Here is a 25549-nt window from a genome sequence, read left to right on the forward strand (position 1 = left end):
CTATCTATAATTTCTTTTATTTTCTTATCATTTTTGTCTACTTCTTCAGTTGCATGCGAAGTCGTCGGTGCATATGTCTGTATCACCACTAGATCCTTCGTTTCCCCTTTAAGTCTTAACATCATAACTCTATCATCAATAAATTGTACTTTCACTACCTTCTCCTTTAAACGCTTTCCAAGAATTATTCCTACGCCATTATGACCGCCCTTTTCATTACCTAAGTAAAACATTCTATACTCTTCGCTGTTCAACATCCCATTACCTTCCCATCTAACTTCATAAACTCCTACCAAATCTAGATTATTTTATTTCATTTCTTCTTTAAGATTTTCTAATTTTCCTCCCTATAACATAGTACGTACGTTCCATGTCCCTATCCTAAACCTTTTGCTCTTCCGTCTTTCTTTCTCTGTCTCTTCCCCCCATTATTACTTTTTCGTCCAATAGTCCTTTCCAAGCCATCCCTCTCCCGGAGATCCGAATGGGGGGATACTTTACCTCCGGAACTATATTTTGACTTGCGAAAGACCATTGTACATCCGAATGGGGGCATATTTTACCTCCGGAACTATATTTCGACTTGGGAAAGACCATTGTACATATGTTTTCTTTTTGCTGCCAGCAAACTAGGGGACATAGAGTGATGGTTTCCCGTTGCCTTCCACCCCGCAGTATCCCAGCCGTTAAAGTCACTCTGACCACGCCTGGGACTAAATATCCAAGTTGCCGTACCAATCAATACGATTTCTGCCGACTTGGCTACTGGAGAACTGCTGCCTTCTCCCAGAACACTCTTCGTCTGGCTACTCCATTTAGACCAATTCGGTAGAATGGCCCTTCTGGTAGTGAACTACCACCGATATGGCTCTAAATTTCACTGTAGCACGCAATCCTCCCCACCCACACATAAGTGTCTTCGTAAACTTACTTTAAAAATGAACCACAATTCAAAAACATCCGCTTTTTACTTCACTTTAACGTTATATGTTTCTATATTGTGATTTAATAGAGATGAAAAGTTACCTTATGGCTAAAAAGTTATAATTTTCATCTTTCATGTGAAAGACTTAGGTTCGATTCCCGGTAGGAGTATGTAATTCGAATTCCTCATTAACACTTTTGCTCTTGAAATTGTGTAGCAAATTACCACTTTGGCAGTTTAGTGCATGTATATCAAGTAGTAGAAGAACGATAAGCATGGGAAACATATGACAAATTTTTAAACATACTATTTTAAGATAAATACGGCGTTTATTGGTATTGGTTGGAATTGCTGCAATGTTAGCCAGCTCATCCCTTTGCATTAATAAGTTATCCCAAATCCTGCTCGGGCTTAGGACTGAAAGTATTAAACGAAAAGTCTACGTCTTGTATAGCTCTGGTACTGAATAGGGACATTGGGGCCTTTCCTCCAGTGGGTATCAATCTTCGAATGACGAATAAGAAAGATGTTAAGTATTAAATACTTGGCTAGCAAAGGACCGAAGTTACAAGACTATCCTTGATTCTCCTCAAATCACAGTGGATACACAATGTTAATTTACGTAAACTTGAAGTCAAAGAGAGAAGTTAACGAGACAATCAACAGTTGATCTATAGCCCTGAAGATATAACGTCGTTGGCTTCCCGCACTTGGACCTGCTCGTCACTGGGGGTGTGGTAAGAGGATAGCCAATCACCACCCACCATTCACCGCGCTCAGCAAACCACGAGTAACCAAGCTGGCCACTTCCCATAAACGTCACTATAACTTTTCGCGGGAAGCGAACGACGTTATACCTTCCGTACTTTAATAACAGAGATTGTATGCAGCCGCTTCGTTTAAAAATATTTCACTGTCACAACATTACGTCAATACTACTCTGATCTGAGTATAACAAATGTCTGATTGATTGCAGATTTAAAGAGGACGTAGCGTCGATACTATATTACTATGCCATATACTATGTTACTACTATATCGAAATACTACGCTACATACATACATCTATCCCTAACTCAGTAACCTTTGTATTCCTTCAGAAACTACTATATAACATTATCTTCTTTTAAATAACAATAATTATAATAATAATAATACCTTTCTCTTGACTGGTATGGACCTGAGTCAATAACGACATTAATAAATCCATATCAATATTTTCATCATTAAAACTGTGATGATAAATATCTAGCAACTCCTTTTCTTCTTCTCCGATTTCATTATCACCTGATCCATATAAGAGCTCAGTCTCATTACTATATTTGGCTTCGTACGAATTTCTGGAAAACATACGAAAAAGAAACATGTTAGGGAAAAAACAAAACGCTGATGACAAATTCATAGTTAATATATGCTAAAGAAAATTACGAAGGAAAAGAGACCAAATACAAAAAATCAATAGGAATAATAACAGAATAACGTTAAAACTTCTGTTAAAGCTTTGATTTTAAGTGTATTTTTAACAAAACAGTCTGACTTACAAACGAACAGATTATTACTCAAGTTTTGTATTGAAGGACGTCAATTTAGGTACATAAAAGTTACTAAGATTTTTCTTTCTTTTTTGTGCGCGCGGTGGCTCAGTGGTAGAGAGTTCACCTCCTCTGTTGGGGTCCCTGGTTCGATCCCAGCTCGCGCCGTGTGGACTTTGTGGTGGACAAATACCATGCTCGTGGGTTTTCTCGGGGTTCTCCCGTTTCCTCCCACTTTCTTCATTCCACCATTTCATTCATTTTTCATAATCACCGTCTCCTTTAGCCTAACCGGCATAATCGTGGGTCGTAAAACTTAAATTAAAGGTTTCATTTCATTTTAAAGATTTTTCTTTCTTTTTCTTTTATTGCGCAGTACTTCTCAAGAACCAGACTTTTCGGTATAAGGAGAATAAGAAAAAATACACCACTTTTGTTGTAGAGTAAACGTCTAAATGTTTTGCCTTGGAGCGGCTTGGCTGGTCGCCACCACTAAAACCTAGAATACATTGTGATTTGTAAAAGCATATGATTTTTACATTTTTCTCTGCAACAGAATTTTAAACAATAACTAAATGAAATACAAATGTATTAAAAATACATTCTATATTAGCTAACCCAATAGTTTAAAAAACCCGCAGAAACAAAATCCTGTCATTCAACCTATCCTATGCCAGCGTAATTCACTTTGAATGTTAACCACATCCTAATGATTCTGATTTTATGTTCTGTTATCTACGGCTATCATGAAATTCCGCATTCTGGATTTTCTCTATCCAACTTTTTATTCGGTCCTTTTGCCTATTGGACAGAAGTGTAAACTTAAAAGTAAATAAATAACATCTTTTCGCATCAAATATTTTCCTCAAAACTTCAATTTTCGAACACCTTCAGCTTCTGTTCTTCTCTGCAAGTAACGACTAATTTCCACATTTATAGAACATAGTAGTCAAAATTATGCTTTTTTTACTTTACTTTGAATTTCTTCTACATTAGTCGCGACAATGTTCGCTGTTAAAACATATATTAGGAAAACAAATAATAACTCACACTGGGAAATTTGGATCTCTTCAACTTGTTTGTTCCGTTATTTATTATTTATTGTTTTTCCCCTCAAATGATAGTTGCTTCGCAATCGGGATATCTCGGTTCGAAAGCGAAACCAACTGTCGTGACTGGGATATTTTTGAGGATTCCCCAACAATTTTACCAGGTAAATGATGGAACGGTATCTTTAATACATTTAGTGTATATATGTATAGCTACTGACTTCATTCCTATTTTTTTCAGAGTTAAATAGCCAATCTCTATATCTGACTAATTTATCTTTTTCAGTCTTTCCGAAACATTGAGAAACATTTTAAGGTGGCTTATCTGTTCCTTTAGTAGGGTTAAACTTACACAATAAACTACTTAAACAATGATAATAAATAATAGTTATACATACATGTATGCATCCAGCAGTTCCAACATTTCCTTCTTGTTCATTTGCTTGGCGAAATCATACGCTGTAAAATCATTGGACGCCTGAATATTAATGTTGGCTCCAAGGTTTAGAAGCTGTTCTACAGTGTTTGGGTTACTACGAATTACAGCTACCATTAATGGTGTTACTGACGTGTCGGAATGCTGGGAAAAATAAACAAGATACGGCATTTAAAACACATGGATAATAACGACAATGTCAATCCAATGTAACACTATGATCAATACAGTTTATTTTTTTAATATCACACAAAGCTTTGGTTTACATCACAGTAACTACAGCATAATACCAGTTTCAGATATGAAACTTCTAACTAGGAGTGCAGTACTGCTTAGTATTACAACAAGAGAAGTGTAACAAGGAAAACAGAGGAAGTATGAAAGAAAGGAAACATAGATAAAGTCGGTGCGGACAAATCTTTCTCAGACAGTTTCACAGGAAGCAGAACATCGTTAAAATAATCCACATGTTTCTCTGTTATAGGAGAGGGATAAATCAACACATCCTTCTAGTTGAAGGTGGTCTTACGGTTGTCCTGCTGAAAAGAAAATGATGTTGCTATGTTTCACCCTCGTGTTCTGAAAGTGATATACAAACTCAGTCATCACGTTGTATAATCTTAACAGCTCTGTACTTAATATGTTGGATTACTTAAAACAGACTTCTTTAACGTCTTTTTATGTTAGTGATACTACCATTGTTATTGATACATTAACAAAATACTGCCATTTTGATGTAAGTTTTGCGATGGCAACAGCGCTTCTTGTTGACATCACCACATTCATGGCACTTATGGCTTGTTGGGAGTGTTATTTACGAATGCGGTTAGGGTATTTTCTGCCTGAGTACAAAGGAAGCCGGCTGCAGACAATTTGAACGTGGCAAGTATATAAGCGAATTATCACAAGAAAATCTGATATAGTATTGTCTATTGCAACTAAGAGAACTTATAATATTCTTCCATGTTTTCTATTTTCTATCTTTTGCACCTTCTGTGATAAATTCCACATCATGAAATCAAAACTTCAATATTAATCATACATGGTTCTTCCCATTATGTAGATGCCCGAAGCTTCATTATAACTCAACAAAATATTGATTTTGGTAATTTCTACTATTCAAGGTTTTATCTCCGTCCAATACATCGATCCGCTGTACTGCAGTAGCCTTAATTACAAAAATATACATTCTTCAAATTTTGACTGTCACTTTTACTTTGATGGAGCTACTTGGCTCGTCATAACAGAAACTAAGGAAGAAAATTTAATTTACTACTTTTTCTTCTGTTACTTGTTTTATCCGTAAGGAAGACGATTTGAGAAGATGGCTTCAATTCTTTTTAACATAGGAAAGTTTAAGCAATTGTTAGTCATCAATAAGTTTGATGTTTGCTAAGTTCGTTCTATTTTAAAAACAATAATTAATTCGTGGGTTATTGTCACAATTAAACTCAATAAGAAACATGAGTTTCAATGCCCTCATGAAAACTTTTGAGAAAACAGGCAATGTACAGTGCCTGTTTTCGCATGTTTTGCTCATGTGCTACTGGTGTTACGTGTAAAGTAAATGGTTTGGAACAGAAACAGGCACTTATCTGGGAAATAACACCTGTTTTTGAATGTAATAATTCTTGTCCTGACATAAAATCACATGTATGCACTGTACATTGACTGATCAGTACCTGTGCGACGCGCATGTACATGCAATGTTCAGAAGAAAATGTTGCGGGCTGCAGCCATGTGCAGATCAGTGAATGTAAGTTCATGTGTAGCACGTGGTATTTAGTGAAAACGTGTCTGCGTATGTAACGGTACCAACACATACACTGTACTCCACCGATACTGTAAACATATACATTTGCGTTCCAGGCCAGCCGGTATTTTAAATGCTGAACGAAACTTTTCTGCACGTTACATATAATGTTTTCCGTTGTTTAACGTGATTTTCAGCTAGCTGAATTTCAAAAGAAATCTGCTGTGAACATGAGCTGTTTTTTCCCTGTATTGCCGAATGTTCATGCAGGTTCCAAAGAATTGTTCATCTAGCAGAAGTTTGTCGTTTACATGTCTGCTACATGGTGTGTTTTTAATACGGAAAATAGGACTTCCAGGTGGTTTGTTTTAGCAGAAAAGGGTTGTATAAACATGAACTGTACATGGCATGTAGTGACAGCATGTATTTGCAGGTTACAGAGAAACAGTACACTGTCTGAAATGGAAAAGAAACATGCCCGGTAGACAGAATGTTTTAAATCCGAAAAAAGGCCATTTTCAGACGAGTTTCTCATAAAAAAGGAAGCTGTTTTGTTATTAGGTGTATGTTGCTTGTATCAACATCATCTACGATGCAGTGTCCAGCTACATGTTGCTTTCGAATGAATTCTTGAATTTTCAACAAAACAGACTAATCTCGACAATATTGGAAGGCTCGCTGTGTGGGTAGAAATTTGCAGGCGCGAAAATTGCAGAAATTTATATTTTCCTGGACCAGCAGCAGATACTGGTATGTTTAGAAACACTGTGTGTCTGGAAATTCAGTTTGATTCTTATTCCTTCAGCAGAATTTCGAACTCAAGTTTCATTCAACAGTGTACACATTTTATAATTATTACAAAATGGAAAATAGCTAGTAGGTCTAAAGACCAGGAACAGGTTAAAAAACCGAAAATTGTGCCCTATAGTGTAGATGCCCGCTAGTTTGAAATAATGGCTGCCATCTTGAAATTCGGACCTGTGCATTCAGTGTTAACTAATCGAAAAATGTAGTGTTCGTATCGTCTGAACCGCCTATTTCCAGTTCCCCTTTCACTGCATGTTTGCGATCCCTGTACATTGCATGTTCAGTGCTCTCGAACAATACTAGAATAGCACTGGTCTTCTTCCGTTTACATGCAATGTTCAGCGGATGATCAGCTGCTGTTGAACAGAAAACACGTTAAGATCAGTTGCAAAACATGCAGTCCACAGATGTTCCGTTCGGTTATAGGTACAAAACATGTGTTTTCCAGGTATAAACCAGGTGTTCACTTCTTCCTTGTTTACCTGTGTGTTTCCGTTTCCAGGGACTGAACACGCAATGTTTTTAAAAAACATGAGCACATGATCAGGCGTAAAACAGTGTTCCAATTTCAAGGGTTTTCCAGGCGCATGTTGTACATGCGCATGTACGGTACGTGTCTTTTTCTGCTGGGTGGAGAATTTAATTGGATATACAAAATGGAAGTTTAGCGATCAAATTTAATTGGATATATAAAAAGTAAGTTTACCATTAATTTTACAACGTACCTCGAATCTAATTAGTTCCTGATATTTTAAATCTGACGAAAAATCATTAACCAGAAAAGTGCTTGTACTGCTGAAATGATAATCACTTTTACAAAATATATGATCTTTTTCTAAAGCCTTCCTCTGTAAAGAAAAAAATTGTAGACAACGTCTCCTAGAGTTCCTCGACGAATACCTCGGAAAACAGCGGTTAGTACTCCTACTTATTTTAACCTACTTACAATGTGGTACGCACGCAAAAATATTTATATCAGTGATGAAAAGTGTTCCTATATTTAATTAGTTCACGTTTCTTATCTTAGTAATTCAATAATCACTGTACCGATACTTGATTTTCAACTGAAAATACAATGCTATATCTACGAATATGTATTTCATGTTCAGGAGACTTCCACTTCTAAACTTTAATTGTCCCCAAAACATCTAAATGTTAAAATGCTACGTTTATATGTTTGTCTCCAATCCTTTCGACAATGAGATCTCAAAACCCGCAAGTGCCAGTTTTCATTGATCGATTCCAAATTTTGTGTAGATTGCCCAGCTGAACATTAAAAAAAAATAAAATAAAAAAAAGCCGTTATTTTTTAATTACATTTTTAGGGATACACTGGAAGGTTGAAATTTCAAAAAAGTAAAGCATCATATCCTGCGAGTTATACATTTCAACACCACGTAGTTGTGTACAGGAATTATATATCTCTCAGGCGTTTTGTTTCATGGCCAAATGATAATGAAATACAAAGGATAATCATTTCTCCAGTCTAAGATGAATCTTTATTGTTTAGTGTTTTGCCCAATGAACAACATATATCACTGACATTATAATTAATTGTATGTGTAATGTATCTGCTTATTACATACTGCATGCAAGAAGAAAGAAAACACTGGTCATACACAAATTAGAAACTCCAACCGGAAGTAGGCTCAAATCTTGCAAACAATGCGTGATATTGAAAAAATCTCCTCTTTATGGTACTCCTTGCCGATTTTTATCAAGATGCCTTTCACTTGGGTCTATATAAAGGGATGTACAGATGTTGTGACGGATAGCAAGGAGATTCACGCCCATATGTGAAAGATTCGCTGTATAGAGAGCGCTGGTTCAGCTAGTACTTGTTTTAAAATTGTAATTTCACTTTCTCATTTCAAATTCAACTATTTAGTTAGAACCAACTGTTATACAGCTCTAATGTTTCATAAACATAGTTTGCTACGATTTTTTTCTATCGTAACTTACCTCTAGTTTATTATCCAAACCACATTATTGTAGCAATTGTATTCGTTGCAAATCTGCAATTAACGGCTAATAGGTAAAAAAGGGAAAGGTTAGAAGGGAGGATAGAGAAATTAAGCTGCTGCCTAAACGAGAAAAAGAAATTTAAAAAAATAAAAGACATTCAAAATTGAATATTTCAAAGCAATAAATGCACCTGATGAAACAGTATGATTTAAAAAATAAAACACAGAAGAATAATATGTGTTATTTTCAAAATACTGTCTACATGTACTAATAGTTTATACACTTCGTTAATTACTGTAACCGAATTACTAGTGTGTGTGTTGCTGGATTTGATTCACGATGGGAGGATAAAATTTTACCACCATAAGCCAACGAAGGAACTACCTGTATTTGAATTAAGAGGTAATCGAACTCTGGTCTAGAAAGGCAGAGATAACGGCGATGAAAGCTGCTGTGCTAACAACACACTATCCAGGCTAGAAATTGTCTACCTGACTTGGAGAGATGTATCATCGGGAAGTTAATTTGATTATCTGCTCTAATTCACTTTAGAAGCTGTTTTGTCTCTTTGCGGTGTTACCCGATAGACTTTTCGTGAATCCTTCTTTCTTATTCCTGTATTCATACATACATTTGAACTCTTTCATTAAACATTAAGGCGGTGATCACATATAACTACACTCATTTCACTTAGGATATTTAATATTATTCTGTCTTAAAAGAACTTTCAAATTTATTTTTAATATCTATATACGAAGTTTGCTCACAAAATATTGAACCTTTGGTCACCAAAAATACATTTATTTAAATAACATGCAGTAATCATAATCTCCTTCAAAGTAGCCTCCTTGGGAATCCACACACTTATCCCAGCAGTCCTGCAATTGTTGAAAACACCTGCACAACGTATCTTTTGGAATGATGTTGACCTGGACAGTTGTGCTCCACATTATATCTTCTCTGGAATCAAATAGGGCACCCTTTCTGCGTCATATTAGACTTTGGGGAGAGTCAAAGGTCACATGGCATCATGTCGGGGGAGTAAGGAGTCTGACGAACCATAGGAATGCTGTGTTTAGCCAAGAAAGTCTGAATCAAAACACCGAAATTATCGTGCTCGACCTGACATGTTCTTGCTTTCCCGGGTCCGGTCATTTGCATTGTACAGCATCACGAAGGCGACGAAGGACCTCCTTGGTAATGGTTGCACCTTGTAGTGTATATTCAGGATGCACTACTTCACGGGAGTCGAAAGAAAACAGTCAGCATCACCTTCACACTGCTGTGGACCTGCCGTGCTTTTTTGGCCCAGGAGATGATGGATGTTTCCATTGTGAAGATTGCATCATTGATTCTGGATAGTACCTATAAACTTATGCCTTATCACCAGTGATCACAGTGTTTAAAGAAAGAAAAAACACTTTGTGCGTTATCCAGCAGGTCCGATGCGATTTTCAAAAGAGATTGGTTCTGCTCCATTTTTAGCAACTTCCGCACGAATTTCGGAGACTTTCTCTTTAAGTTCAAATCTTCGGTCAACATTGAATGTACACATCAAACGTTTACTCTATTTTGGCGCAAAGTTCTCGGATTGTGATATGACGATTCTATATGACCAAAGTTCTTACTTGATTAATGAGAGTTTAATTTCGGCTTGTAGAGGGTCTACCTGAATGTTGTTCACTGTTCACTGATTTCGTGGCTATTTCTTGAATCTGTTACACCACTCCCTGATCCGTGAGATGCTTAATGGCATCGCCCCCGAACACCTGTTCTATTTTGTGAATCGTCTCCACTTGGGTATCATTCAAGTTTTTCGCAAATCTTGATGCGAACACGCTGTTCATATCGCTGGATTATTTGACACAAATTGCAAATCTGACCAGCATTCAGTACAAGTCCACTGGCTGTTTGCAACTGACGCTTTCACGAATGCCTTTTACACATCACTGACGGAGAGTGCTCATATCTAATTGGTTTATGTGGGAAAATATAAGGTTCAGTATATTTTCAATACACTTCGTATACATGTTACATCAAAGTAAAGCATATTTTTATTAAAATAATTGTCTGTATACAAGTACTTGGTTGTGCAATCCAAACTTTTTTACTGATACAAATAGAGGCACACTTACCTGATAATCCACCGAAACATTTTCTGAAAGAATTAAATGCAAAAGTTGTGCAAATGCATCCTCTGATCCAGTTACCCAAGCTTCTTCTATACATCGATCCATTTCTTCTATTAACCATGGTTCCAATTCAGTCTTCTCAGGCACTGGCTGAAAAGTAAGAAGCATCTTTATGACAAACATCAATTCAAATGAAATATTCATGTAATAAAGTCACATCAACCACATTGACAGACGAGTAACAAGTGGATAAAGTAAACTTAAATATCAATGAAGTTTTGAAATGCTTTGACTGGCCAACATTTTCAGAATATATTTCCAAACAAAGAACACTGATTTAAACGATACGCACAGCCAAAGAAAGAATGATGATTTACACTATACGCAAAATTATGTAGAGATTTCGAAGAGTAACGGAAATTACAAAATCGTATTTGAGCTCGACCTCTCTGCGAATTGTAATGCTAATAGGAGGTACGTCTTTAAATTTGGGGAGTGCATGCACCCAACAAAGGACGAGTCTGCTATTAAAGAAAAGGGTAACTGAAAACATTATATCACTCGTCCCTCATATAACAAAATGATCTCTTCTGCGATCGCAAAATTGCGTCGAATGTATATATAGTTTGCTGTTAATCGCGGTTCTGTTTTGAAGTAAGAAACATGGGTTTCCAAGGGCAGCATGAAACATTCAATGTTGTCAATTTTTTGGGGAAAACATTTTGGAGTCTTTCACAATGCTAGAGGCTAGAGGCAGTGTACGGTGACTCTACAATGACGAAATCGATTTGGCCGTCTTGTAATCAAAACCACTCTGGAAAGACAGCAGCAAAGGAAAAGTCATGCTCGAGGTTTTCTTTGGTTCATTCTTAATTCATTCCTGAAAGCTGACAAGTAAACAGGAAGTTGTACGATTTTTCTACGTTGTTGGTGGGAATTCATACGTAGTATCCGGTCTGATCTGAGCTGAAATGGACAATGGTATTTTCTACATGACAAAACGCCTAACCAGTGGGAAAACATACTCGAAAAAAAAAGAAAAGAAAAAGAAAGAAAAGAAAATAAAAAACACTTGTAGCGTAAAGGAAAATAAAAAATGATCAGCCTCATTAGTTTTATGGTAGCCGACAAACTAACTCACTTGCTACAAAGGAGTATTTTTAAACGGATTAATGAACGGATTCTGTATAAGAACAAATTGTTTTTACTGTATGTAAGTGACTTATGCACTTAGGTGCACCTAAAAGTACTAATCTGTAATAAATAAGCTGGCTTATCTGTTGCCATGGAACTCGTGAGGGTGATTCTGTCTTAGTTTTCTTTACACGTTATGAGTTTTGTTTCTTTCAAGTTTACTACTTCTTTCACTGAAGTGTGACAACAAGATACATTTTCAATGATTAGTACTGAAATAGTATGGGAATAAGAAACAAGGGATGTAGTTTGCGAATGGTCACTGCTCGAAGATGAGAAACAAATTTACCTTGAATATATTGTAGGTGATAATTCATAATAAACCCAGAGAACAGGGTTCTCACATATTTTTATAAACTGTTTTCCCTGACTTTCCCTGAGAAAGTTTTGTTAATTTTTCCACTTTATCGTAACCCCATTAGTTTAATTAGATTCCTAAACTAAAGACTGGCCACTAACTTACTATAATATGCCCACAAAACATGCATGGCCAAATATATATATATTTTTTTAATCGGTCTACGCTATACAGAATTATATGTGAACGTATACACGGTATTAAGACCATCAGCTGTTGAGAAGTTTCACGATTCAACTCCAAAGACAGTCATTAGAAACTGATAAAATTTATATGGAACCTGCGAGAAAGTATACTTTTTTACACTAAAAAGAAATAATTAAAATCAGTACATTAGTGTTGAAGTTATGAGTGAACATGTGCACACAATGAAGTCGGTTGATTACGATATTAGCACTATCAACTGTTGAAACATTTCATGGTCTAGCTCCGATGACTAACATCAGATCATAATGAAATTTATTTGAAACCACCGCGAGAACATCCCTTTTGAAACAAGAAGTCAACAAAATTGGGGGTACTTATGTCGAAATTATGCGTCATCATACGACTAAGGTATGACCACTGTAAGCCATTGAGAAGTTTCATGGTCTAGCTCAGACGACTAGTTAGAGCTTAATGAAATTTATGTGGAACAACCGGAAAAGAATTCTCTTTCAAACAAACAAAAAACCATTACAATTGGTGCAATTGTGTCAAAGATTTATATTTGAACATATGCACGACATACATATAAACAAGTCGAATTGAGAACCTCGTTCCTTTTTGAAGTCGGTTAAAAAGACGTACCGTATGTATCTCAGTTCAGAAGGTCAGAGACACCACACTGTCTACATTAAGGAATTCGAGATTCTATAGCTTAACTTAAGAACATAATCATAAATCATGGCACAACACATCTTGATATAACTTAATGCATCGGTAACCTATTATTCTACATATATTGTTGTATTGTGTGATCTCTAAACTCCAAATAATCTTATTATTTCAAAATTAACTTAATTATCGAGAACGAGTACTTTGTTTCCCTGACATCAAAGAGCTTTTCAATTACTTCCCAGAACTTTTGAATAATTTTCCTGAAATTAAAGAACTTCTGAATAATTTCCTTGACAAAACTCATGTTCCCTAACATTTTCTGATTTTACAGGTTTGTGAAAATCCTGTAGAAAAAATATGGGTGAGTAATGAAAAAAAAATGTGTTTCTTAAATTCTTTAACTACAACACTTCTCAGCGTATAGGACCCACTTCCTATGTTTAATATATGGGATGCGTCTTATGCACCAATAATCAAAATTATGGGTCTGAAATTTTAGCAAGTCTACAACTTCTGGTTTACATTAATATAGAAGTACAAGTATTTGATTGCACTTTGTTCTTCTGTGAAAGAGTGGTTTCAAGATGGTCTCTTTTTCTTCTTTCTTTCGCTAAAAATAATAAGTTGGGAGATAAATTTTATGCTTCATTAGTGAAAGAGGGAAGGTTCCAGTAAAATAAGAGCTCAGATCCACTGACAGCTAAACGTTACAATTCATTAATGTGCAATGCCAACCCATGAATTAAAAAAAAAAGTGTATAGAACGGACTGCGTATACGCCGCTATATCATATACACCGACAAATTCTCCTTTCTCTTCGTCTTTTCCTCCTTATGTGAGGTTGAAGTTTCTGATGAGTCTTCTCCACGAAGTCCTGTCCCGGTATTCCTCTCCTATTAGACCTTTCTTTCTAAAGTCGTTTTTAACCATATTTATCCATTTTCTTCTTGGGTCTCTCTTTACCTCTTTTCCCACTCATTTCATTTCTTTTGGCCCCATATGTTTGTTCTTCTCAGTAGATGGCCATACCATTGCAGTCTCCTTTTCTAAATCTTCTTAGATACCTATTCAACCTTAGTTGTTCCCAATAAGCTCTCATTTTTCACTCTGACTCTTTTTTTTTAACCCATATATCCATAACGAATAGTCTTACCATATAGCCAGAGTAGCATTCTCATTTCGGTAACATTGAATCTTTTTTTCATGTGCTTTCGTCATACACTTCATCCTAGGCTTGAGCTTTCGCTCTAGCCATTGCCCTCTTTGTTGCCTTATTAACCGCCTTAAAGCTTCATTTAACGTTATCCTCTTCCGTCCAAGAAACATGGTACTTTTTCTTTGCTTCTCTTTCGAGTCAATAGCTTCTTGCACTTTCTCGTTCCACCACCATGTCTCTTTTCCTGGAGGAAACCCTGGTCTACCTAAAGTATTTCTCTACGTACATTTAGTATGATACTACTGTTTACGTTCCATTCTTGCACATCCTCTTCTTGCAGGCTTACTCCTTTCACAACACTTTCTTTGTAACTATTTCCTTGATTTTTCCTCTTTCAACATCAAATTTCCGGCTCTCCGTTTCGTGGCTTCCTATTGTATCTACTCGCGAACTCCCAGTCTGTGCTCACCATTCTATGCTGCGGGGCCACGCTTTCATCACTTATTATCTTGCAATTCTTGTTTCCCTTGAGATATTTCCTTCAGCACAAAATATAATTGATTTGACTTTCTTTCCCATTTGTCTTGTAAGTCAAAAGGTGCTGCTTCCTCTTCTGGAAATATATATATATATATTGAAAATCGCCAAATTGAATGCCGTCGCAAAGTGTATCAGTCTTTCCTCTTCCTAGTTCCTTTCTCCCATATTCCAGTTGCCATGTATTCTCTCAATCCCTTCCCTGCTTCTAGCAACATGTCCATTTAAGTCACCACCCACAATGACTCTTTCCTGTATCAGGGTACTGCGAAATCGTGGCCCAAGCCCCTCCCACCGAAATTCTATCTTTTCTTCCTCCTCGCACACTATTTGCGAAGAATAAGCGCATACTACATTGATAAACTCGTCCCTGCATATTTTGGTACAATCACTCTATCGGTTCCTCTTTACACACTTACCACACTAAAAAGAACAATTCCCACACCGTTTCTTCAGTGTCGATTTGCTCCACTATACAGTAACTTGTAGCCGTCTCCTAGCTCTCTTGCTTTATTACCTTTCCATTTTATTTCCTGCACAAACACGATCCCCAACTTTCTTCATCGTTTATTTATCGTCCCGACATTAAGTATTTCCACTCTTATCTTTACGTGGACTAGCTTCTATAAGCAAGCCTGTCCTCGGCTCGGTACCACTCACGGAAGTTAGGTGAAGCGTCTACGTGTCACTCACGAGACACGTCCCAGCATTTCCGAGGCTTTGTTTCGAGGATTCATCGTGATGGTTTTGGTGTAACTTTTAAGACCGGATGCTATTCCTGACATCAATCCTCCTAATTTCCTAAGGCCTGGGACAGGCAATGTTGGGCTGAATATCCCACCCTCCTCCCAGTGGCTGAGTTCTATATGTCAGTAAATCCGATAGCTAAAACCAGAAGTTCTAAACTCCGACAAGTTCGCTCTTGAAGATCTTACATTATAGTTTAAGAAACCTGATGAAAGTCGTAGAAAAAATAAAAGCTCGGTAATAGGTCCTATCTTTTGCCAAAGTAAATTCAACCAGAATTTTATTAATCACGTTCCATTTACCCTATCTTTATCCTATATAGAGCAAGCACTGATACTATTTTATGAACATTACACAAAGCAATTAAGGGGCTCAGTGAAATCAGGGCCTATCCCACTTGGACTAAGTTTGGAGAAAACTTAACTTTTATTATTAGACGCTATATTAATTTAAATATATAGAACGTACCTAAATGATATTTGCTGAGCCTTTTGAGTTCGTTGAGCTTCTACACATTAACAGAATATTGCCGCAAGATGCAGATTCCGTACAGAGCTAATAATCGCACTTTGGTTGTGATGGACCCTTACTCTACAATTGTAAGAATTCCTAACCAAAACTCTATGTACTCCGCGCATATTCTCTTCGTAAATGTGTATAGAGGTACTGAACTGATGAAAACATAACATTCCTTTATGTACGACAGAAAATACAACGAGAAAATCTTTTAAGTACAATAGTAGACTAGAGACATAAAATTTAAGCCTTCTCCTCTCAATATTTCAAGAAAAAGACCTACCTCTGAATACTGTCCTAAAATTGGAGCTGGGATTGGTCTTCTTTCAACCTTATTATTGTTTTCTTCAGGTGGTTTTTCACTCAGGCACTTCGTCCAATTTTCCAGCTTTTGTTTCTGCTCTTTCTTCTTTTCAGTTTGAGTTTTAAATTTGAGCATATCTTTACTCATGTACCCTGTGCTGCAAATCAAAAGATATACTTATTATCTAAGAGAAATATGATCAACTAGATGTAAAACAACAAACACAATCAAATTTCTAGTAACATTTCTATATAAACAAGAATAAATTCTGACTGACTGATCAAAATCTAGTAAGAATGTCTAAGTGAATTAAAAGAAAAATCGTGATAGAACTTTTTATTAACCAATTACTGCAAGTAAATAAGTTGATTTTTTTTTCCATAATAACTTTGTAAATGGAAACATTTTTAAAAATGCAATATTACTGGACTGTTAGCAGAAAACCCTGTTAAGGAGCCACGTCAGCCCCTTCTAATGGGACAATCTCACCAAAACTAGACCAAAAGCCTTTCAAGGAAGTAGTTAAACACAGTAGCCATGTAGGTCACATGGGTCTTATGCGGCCCGTTAAGAAAGGTAAGTGTAGATCCCATTGAAACTATACAGAGTTCAACGTGTTAAAACTTAACAACTAATTCACGAAACATACCAAAGACAAAAAGTTTATTTTTACTTAACAAAATTTATTTACGCATGTGTGTTTCTGAAGTTGTAATTAGTAACAAACGTGGATATCCATATACAATATTTATTTTATTAAAAAACTTCATTGTGCGTCTGACCTTATTTGATTTCAGCTCATTATAACTTGAAGAAAAGAAAACAGCTTTTTAAATTACGAAAATACACTCAAAAGTTGTGTTTATATCGAAACGTTCTTTAGAAGAAATAAAAATAAAATATGACCAATGCATTTAGTATAACGTGTTCGAAAGTTATGTAGCCTTATTGGGAATCTCATGAATTGTTCATGTTTTGTTATAGGCGCTGAATAATTTAGAGCCAAGGGCTATACGTTGTAACAGTGTATATTCATAGTGACAAAGTACGTCCACACAAGCAGTTATGCTTTGACCCAGAGGGACTATACAAAGAAATCCTCCATCAAGAAGTTGTGCAACAAGTTCCAGAAGGCAAATAGTGTAGTGGACGCACTGAAAAACGACTGACCAAAATTGTTAACAGAAGAACAGTTCATCGATGTGCATATGTTGCGAGTCCAACAAAATCAGTGCGATGACTTTCGAGACTGTTCGGGCTCTCCATTGGCAGTATGCACGCGGCTTTGCGCAAGTATTTGAAATTGTATCAATATAGAGCTACAGCGGTCCAGCAACTGCTGCCTGAAGACATGGATGAACGAAATGTCGCTGGTTCATTGAATCCATAAACTCAGAAGGGAAGGAACTCGATTATTGGTACTGAACTGATGCGGCATGGTTGTTCTTTATGGATGGATACATTAATGCCCAAAATTCTCAGGTACTTTACATAACCCACATGTACTGAAGGAAATTACTCTGCATTCACAGAAAATTGGCGTTTGGTATACCATATCACGCTTCCGCGTGTTCATTATATTCTTTAATGTAATAGATGTATACAATAGTAATTAGTGTTTTCTTATAAGGTTGCGCAGCTTTTGGAACACGCTGTATTACTAATCTGTGTTACAGTTTCCATCAAGCACGCTATGAAAATACAATCTAAGGCTACATCTTATAAATTCTACAAAATGATAGGTCATTTCTAACATGAAATGAAATGAAATCTGAGTTTTACGTCCCACGGTTATGCCGGTTAGGCTAAAAGAGATGGTGTTGATGGAAATTAATGTAATGGTGGAATGAAGAAAGTGGGAGGAAACGGGAGTACCCCGAGAAAACCCACGAGCACGGTGTCTGTCCATCACAAAGTCCACATGGCGCGAGCTGGGATCGAACCAGGGACCCCGAGCACCGGAGGTGAACGCTCTACCACTGAGTCACCGCGCCCCCCAAGGCATTTCTAACAGCCAATAATATTAATTCTATTTCTAGTTCTAAATTTTGAATTAGGCAAAGATGTCAATTTTAAGTAAGTTGAAACTTTCACCTTTATATCTAAACATTTAATTAGGCAAGCACCTGTGTTATCTTCGTATCTTAAACCACACTACATGTTGCCTTTCTGTCCTCTTTCTTTTTTATCTTACCTAATAGCTTGTTGATGTACGCTTAGTCTACTAGTCTAATTCATTAATCTCTCCTCTTATTTTCTATTCTTAACCATTGTGTTTCTTTCCACTTTTTTTTTTTTTTTTTTTTTTTTACGAGGGTTGGAACTTAAATAGTGGCAACACTGTTGTGGAGACTATGCAATGAAATGTACTAGTGACGCTGATAGCACATGTTGTTGACATACCTACCTAACCTCCGAGCAAATAGACTCGCCCGTCGCACGTCACCGGCAGGCGCACAAGCGAGGGAAGCACAGTCACTTGTAAGCGAGCGGTCTAACGTAAAGGAACCCATCGTGATGCAATTTTGCGCATGCCCAGGCGCTCCTTCAGGATGCGAAGCACAGTCGTATGCGCTAATCCGGTTTCGTGGGCGAGCTCACGAATCGTCAGGCGTCGATCACTGTCCACTAACGCGGCAACAGCTTGCACTTCTTCTTCAGAGACGCTAGGACGACCTGCCCGATGCATGTCTGCCACAGTTTGCCGACCTTCGTTGAAGGCTTTTACCCACCGTGCCACTGTTCTGTACGGCAATGCCGATTCCCCACACGACTCGAAGCCCTTGATGACACTGTCGTGCTGTACGACCTCTGGCACATTCAATCTTGATCCAACTCCGTGGTTCCTGTTTCGAAAACATAGTGACACCTTTACGTTAGACCGCTCGCTCACAAGTAACTGTGCTTCCCTCGCTTGTGTGCCTGCCGGTGACGTGCGACGGGCGAGTCTATTTGCTCGGAGGTTAGGTAGGTATGTCTACAACGTGCGCTATCAGCGCCACTAGTACATTTCATTGCATAGTGTCTCCACAGTAGTGTTGCCAATATATAAGTTCCAACCCTCGTATATTTAACCTTTCCCTTTCTAGCCCTTCTACACTTTTCCAGCCTATTTCTCTTACATGTTTATAAACCGTATTATTTTCCCCTTTTCATAAGTTTTCCCTTAGAATTTATAGTCTTAGATTGTAGTTTTATAATAACTTTGACGAAGGCAATAACGTATATAGTTAAAACTAATACAGATAAGTAATAATAAATGTTTGCTTGAATTAAATTTCACTTTTATTTAACTTATTCGTAGTTCCAAGGCTAAGAATAAGCAGCCTTTAAAAAAGGTTGGATATACGCTTTCGCTGGCAACTAAACGAAACTACTGCGCTTTGATACTGTTTTCAATGAGCAAGAGCGAACTATTGTTTTCTAGCCAAAGGAAATTATACAAATATATCCTTTTCTTTCGAAATCATTGGCTTATTGGCAAGGTAGCATGTAGGAAAATGGTAAAATTTACTACGGCAATTGTATCTATGCATCAAGTTCCGCACTGCATAATTTTCTCCGTTTACCCTTTGTTTACCTATTTTTGCATAAAATAGTCTCCATTCTCCGAAGAACTTCGTTTTCAAAAATCCTTAAGCTATGAGAACTGATTGGTAGCACTGATGTTTTATACTCATGCATAAAATAGATTTTAAAAATGTTCTTTTATAGATTTTTCGTTTCTTAACATTAGAAACGACGAAACTGGCCGGCAGTATCATGGTCCTTGAAGATACAAAAGCCTTCACAAAAATTCCGCTAAATACAGATTTTATTGTATTTATTCAACATGAAATTTTTTTTGCAATACATTATTTTATAACGTGTACTTACAACTTCAGTATATCCTCCAAAAACACCTCCTTCACATCGAAGAGCCTTCCAGGGACTGAAACAAAATACCAAATTATAATGTATTCACATATATGCGTTGAATTGTTGTATTAAATATATTGAATACAATTTAATTACATTAAGCCAATAAAACAAAACAGCTAAATGTAAATTTAGGCATGGAGATACTAAATATACGAGCACACACAATAAGTATCGATGGGGTCTCAAAATCTTACGAGTGACTCTTAAAAAGTAGGTCAGTTTACCTATCACTCAAGAATTCGAACAATAGAATATCGAACAGTTACACATCATTTGAGAAATGAACAATATGCTACTCAAAAATTTCAATTATTTTATTTCCTTATGCTAGTTAAAGTACTGTGAAAGAACCTACATCTAATATCACGAACACTATACTGACTATTCTGTGCCAAAACCAGTAACTAAAAATAAACTGTATTCATTTTACATAAACAACATGAATTTTCTCGTACAATGAGTTTTTCTAGTTTTAGGCCCCTGAAGTACACACAATATTACGAACTACCAAGTTTCATCGCTGTCCAATTTACATATCAGTAATATAGTGAAGACATTCGATCTGTTCATATTATTGAAGCGCCTATATTATGTAAAATAACCTTATTATTATTTTAACTTTGCTCTTACAACTATGACTCAGGTACTAAGAAAGAAGTTAAATTGGGAAGAAAATCATTCTTTTAGGAATTTCAATATGTTTCAATCATATACGTATTGTCTTAAAATGAAAATAAATGAACTGTTTCTTATAATTTTTTTCCTGTAAATTCAAAGGTTTCGCGAGGATTTGCTTTACTTCGTATAAGTTTTTTTCCCCTCCATAACTACTCAAGTGTTACTCATAGATTTTAGTACGTTGTCGGAGGATACATAATAGAATATTTTGGTAATAAATTTGACTCCCAAGTAACTGTGGTGTGTCTGTAAACGAAAAGAGAAATTCAAAGAAATGGGAAAAAATGTATTTTTCTGGTATTTCTTCTTTTTCTTATAAACCTAAACGAAAATTGGGACAACAATATATGCTCTTAATGACCTGTTATATACCAAACAAAACAAGATATATTTTATAATTCTACTGTTGTTAATTTTCGTTCTGTAAATTTTTGAAGAAAACATTTTATACGTAAAGGATGTTGCGGCTGGCCGTCATCTTGAATTTTCACTCTTCGGAACACTTTTTTCTTCGTGTTAACATCTTAAATCTGATTCACGAATGTTTGAAGCTTCTAAAAATACTACTTTCATTTAGTCCTGTGGGGGGTCAATTGGGGGCTAACCTAGCTCCCCTACTATATATATTGGTGACAGTAGCCGTAAAAGCAGTGGATTCAGAAATGATTGCAAAAGTTTGGGACGAATCTGACTACTATATGGACATATGGCGTGTATCCCAAGGGGACCATATTGAGTACTTATTATTTAGTATGTGAAAAAAAGAAACTTCATGATTAGCTTTGTAATATAAAATTAATATGAAGTGTATATGTTCTATACTATGAATACTATTTAATTTTAAGTCAAGTTATTCTTTTTGAAATACACTGTATTATGAATGAGCAACTAACTGATTATTAGGTCCATTACATACTTGACGTATACACACCTGGTATTACAGGACAGCCGTGAAAGTACTTGACAAATATTTGTGCATCAATTGTTGCTGACATAAGAATAAGACGAAGGTTGCGGAATTTTGCTAATGAATCACGCAGCACGATAAGCAGGAAGTCAGAATAACGATCCCGTTCATGGACTTCATCCACAACTATGTGGGTAACAGTAGCTAGGCAAGAATCTCCACCCATCAGAGAACGAAGAAGGACACCATTCGTACAATACGTCAAGATAGTCTTTGGCGATACTCTGGAAAATACAATGTACATGGATAATTGCAATCAACCAATATTGTAAGAGTGGTGCATTTCGTCTGCGTATGTTCTTAAAACACCATCTCATATAATATTATACAGAACTTTCATAGCAACACAAAAGATTTCCAAGAACTATACGAGTTAAATAAACAAATAAATAAATAAACATATCACACGCACAGAAACAACAAAATTATGATAAATGTTTCAGAACTCCTAGTTGGGATTAGTTTCGAAACATAAAACCTTCAGTGTTTTGTAGAACTTAATCCGGATTTATTAAACGGTAAATACTAAAGTAATAAACCCTCCCCGTTGGTCCAGTGGCTAGCGCGTGTGCCGGCATGTTATGCAAGTCCTTGCGTTTACCGTCTGGTACTTTCATTGCTAGTAGTTCAACAATTTTATCTAAGTTTTCTTTCTGCATTACTGGAGTTTCTTTGTCAGTCATTTTAATTTATTTCGTTTCCTCTATTACTTCCTCTGGGTCATTAGTCCCTTGTATTTCACGTCTCTTAAAACACATTTTCTGAAAATGGCCTTGTACAGCACAAAAGTACACTCCACATTTTTCCGCAGGACACGAATACTTGTTATGTTGTTTCTGCATGTACTACACACAAATTTACACTTATACTGTTTTGTTATTATTCATGCTGTTACTATCGTACCTTACTTGTGTTTGCCTTTGGTTATCTGGCCTACCTGGACCATGACTCAACAGTCTTCTCATTCTTCTGTCGCATGATTTCCATGTCATTACTAACAGTTTCTGTTTGCACTGTTGTCTGCACCGCTACTGTGAAGTTCATACTTTCTTCTGCCAACAGTCTCTTACGGACACTATCGTCACGTATTCCATATGTCAACTGATTTCTCGAAGATTCTTCTTAAAAGGTACCAAATTTACACAAAGCTGCTTGCTGCTACACATTCAGTGACAGACTGACTTGTTGGCTGTTGAATAAATCTAAATTTGTACCATTCATTAGTTGTGTGTCCAGCACTAATTTGTCTTTGATTTTTGCATAGACCATACTTTGTTCATCTTTTCCGGTTTACAAATGTCTCTTAACTTGTATGTTTAGACACCGATTGATGTGATCAATGTAGGCACTTTCTTTGCATTAGGTAACGTCATCGCAATACAAAACTGATCAAACTTGTATAAATAATCGCTTCACAGAGTTTAAAGGCTGCCATGTTCTTGATGCTTCTTTCTCCTCATCGCCACTGCTATTTATTTTAAATTGAACAATTAACTGCTTTTCTTCAAAACTGGCCTAATATTTAATAGTCAAATACATGTACGAAATAATTCTGACTATTTCAAATATACTAAATATAAAAACCATACGGACTAACAAACTATTATTATCACAATTCACTTGCCACCGTGTATCTTACGTGCCAACAATACAGACTACTTACTATCTTCCTTTAACACAAATTATTCACCCGTTATTCTAACTTTAAAACTCACAGACTATTACTCTCACAGTATAACATACTCTGGGTTTCTAGACCCGACTAGTGAATAAACACCTGGTGGTAAGATGATCCTAAACGTTGAAACTATTGTAGTAATGTACGTTATTTATAAACGTTTTCCAAATCAATTTTGAATGTACTTCAATTCCCATCTGCTCATTATGCTCGCTTTTGCAAACAAATGAGGAAAGTTCATACACGTACATCAAATTTCACCTACATTTATATTGACCTTCAGCATTGTTGTATCTCAACAATGAATAATACATATTCACATAAAGAATGAAACTTACCTGCTTTCCAGCCTTATTTGATATCCTACTGATTGTCCAGCTTTTTCATCTCTCTCCATTGCAACTCTTTCACTCACTGTTACAGCGGATAACCTTCTTGGCTGAGTGCAAATAATACGACAGGGTTTCCCTACACTATGGAAATGATCCATAATAAATTGTGGAACCTAAAACGCAAGTTTTAATACACATTAATAACAACATTCCTTTTACTTCAATAACGAGTATGTTGCACAGTAATATTTAGTAACAAAGTAATAATACTAATACTAATACTACTACTACTACTACTACTACTACTACTAATAATAATAATAATAATAATAATAATAATAATAAACATTTTGTCAATTCATAAACTATATTATCCAATGTAGAATTCAACTTGGACATTTGTTGTAGCACATATTTCAATTGATATAAACTTCTCTCCAATAAAGAATTAAATTATTATATACTGTATATTAATATATACTAGTATAGTGGGTTTCTTCAAATTGGATCCTCCTCCATTCCGGACTTTTCTCTTTTATACCAGTTTTCCTGCAATCGAATAACGCACGGCTTATTTACACGTACCTTAACCCTTAAATCCTGGGCTACCATGATCTTTGAACACCCATATCCGAATAGTTACTGCATAGCCTTATGACATGTTAAAACAAAATATAAGTAATTTGAAAGAATTCCTGAAAGGTAACGTGTTAATGACTGACAATTTGTGCTCTAATAAATTACGAAATATGGAATAAACTACGGTCGTAATAAATAGAGATATGTTATTTTGAACATTCTATGATCGTTGAAACCTTAGACTGCGTTGATTCTATTACGTAGCCCCCCCCCCCCCTTCTGTCTTTCTCTCTCTATCTGAAGATCATAGCAGAAAATGAATGCAGCAATTGGTTGCTAGAACAAAAGGCAATAATCGAATGACTCAATAAAGGTGATGGTTGTAGGAAATTTAAAGTTTATTCACGTTTCTAAATTCATTGAGTACAACAAGAACAGAAATTAGATACAGGTGCTGGTCTATTTTCATTCGATTCGACTTGCAGATAGCAACACCTATCAAATCATGTTTCCCAGTATAACAAAATTGTACGCACATGTGTAACAGTCGCTCAGTTAGTGTGTGGCAAAAAATGAAATCTTTCAGTTTAAGATCCCATCATTATGTCTTTTAGATTAAGGGAGACATGATTAACGCAAGTGAATGATGATGGAAGAACTGGTAGAATGAGAATGTGGGAGGAAACAAGAATACCCAGAGAAAACCCACGGACACGGTGTTGTGCATCACAAACTTACTTGGCGGAGTTCGAACCAGGGATCCCATACACCAGAGCAAAGCGCTCTACTACTGAGCAACCGTGTCCCCTGATGTGTAGCAGAATGAATGTTGTACTGGGCAAATTGCCACTTACAAAAAAAAAAAAAAAAAAAAAAAAAAAAAAAAAGAAAGAAAAGTGGGAAGGGTATGTCATGGGTTCTTTCTCATGTAAACTTTAGCATTTCCCGCATATAGAACAGTGACGGAACAATAGCTCTGTGACAGGACAGACCACTGTTAGCGTTATAATCAAACGTTATGCACAGCAACCGCATCCACAATATCACCAACGAAATCGCATGAGAGAGAGCGTAATTGAAACCCACAAGACGCGTGCTAAAGATGACCCGGCAGAAGGTCAGTATGCGTGCGTTGACGCCATGGCATCTCGCTGAGCGAATGAGC

At 36.3% G+C, this 25549-nt stretch overlaps 1 protein-coding gene across 3 annotated transcripts in view; it reads right to left on the reverse strand.

The window, feature by feature from the left end:
* Positions 1-25549, reverse strand: part of LOC145666460 (3'-5' RNA helicase YTHDC2-like) — a 220606-nt gene that overhangs the window by 57694 nt on the left and 137363 nt on the right. For all 3 annotated transcript variants that reach the window (XM_081733700.1, XM_081733699.1, XM_081733701.1), the window contains exons 6-12: positions 23812-23978; positions 21760-22019; positions 20106-20160; positions 16209-16386; positions 10602-10748; positions 3904-4085; positions 2083-2264 (exon numbers count right to left, since the gene is read on the reverse strand). In XM_081733700.1, the coding sequence (XP_081589826.1) occupies positions 2083-2264; positions 3904-4085; positions 10602-10748; positions 16209-16386; positions 20106-20160; positions 21760-22019; positions 23812-23978 (1171 nt within the window). The remainder of the gene's footprint in view (positions 1-2082; positions 2265-3903; positions 4086-10601; positions 10749-16208; positions 16387-20105; positions 20161-21759; positions 22020-23811; positions 23979-25549) is intronic.

Source organism: Thermobia domestica, chromosome 12 (genome assembly GCF_964235325.1).
Source record: "Thermobia domestica chromosome 12, izTheDome1.hap1.1, whole genome shotgun sequence".
NCBI lineage: Eukaryota > Metazoa > Arthropoda > Insecta > Zygentoma > Lepismatidae > Thermobia > Thermobia domestica.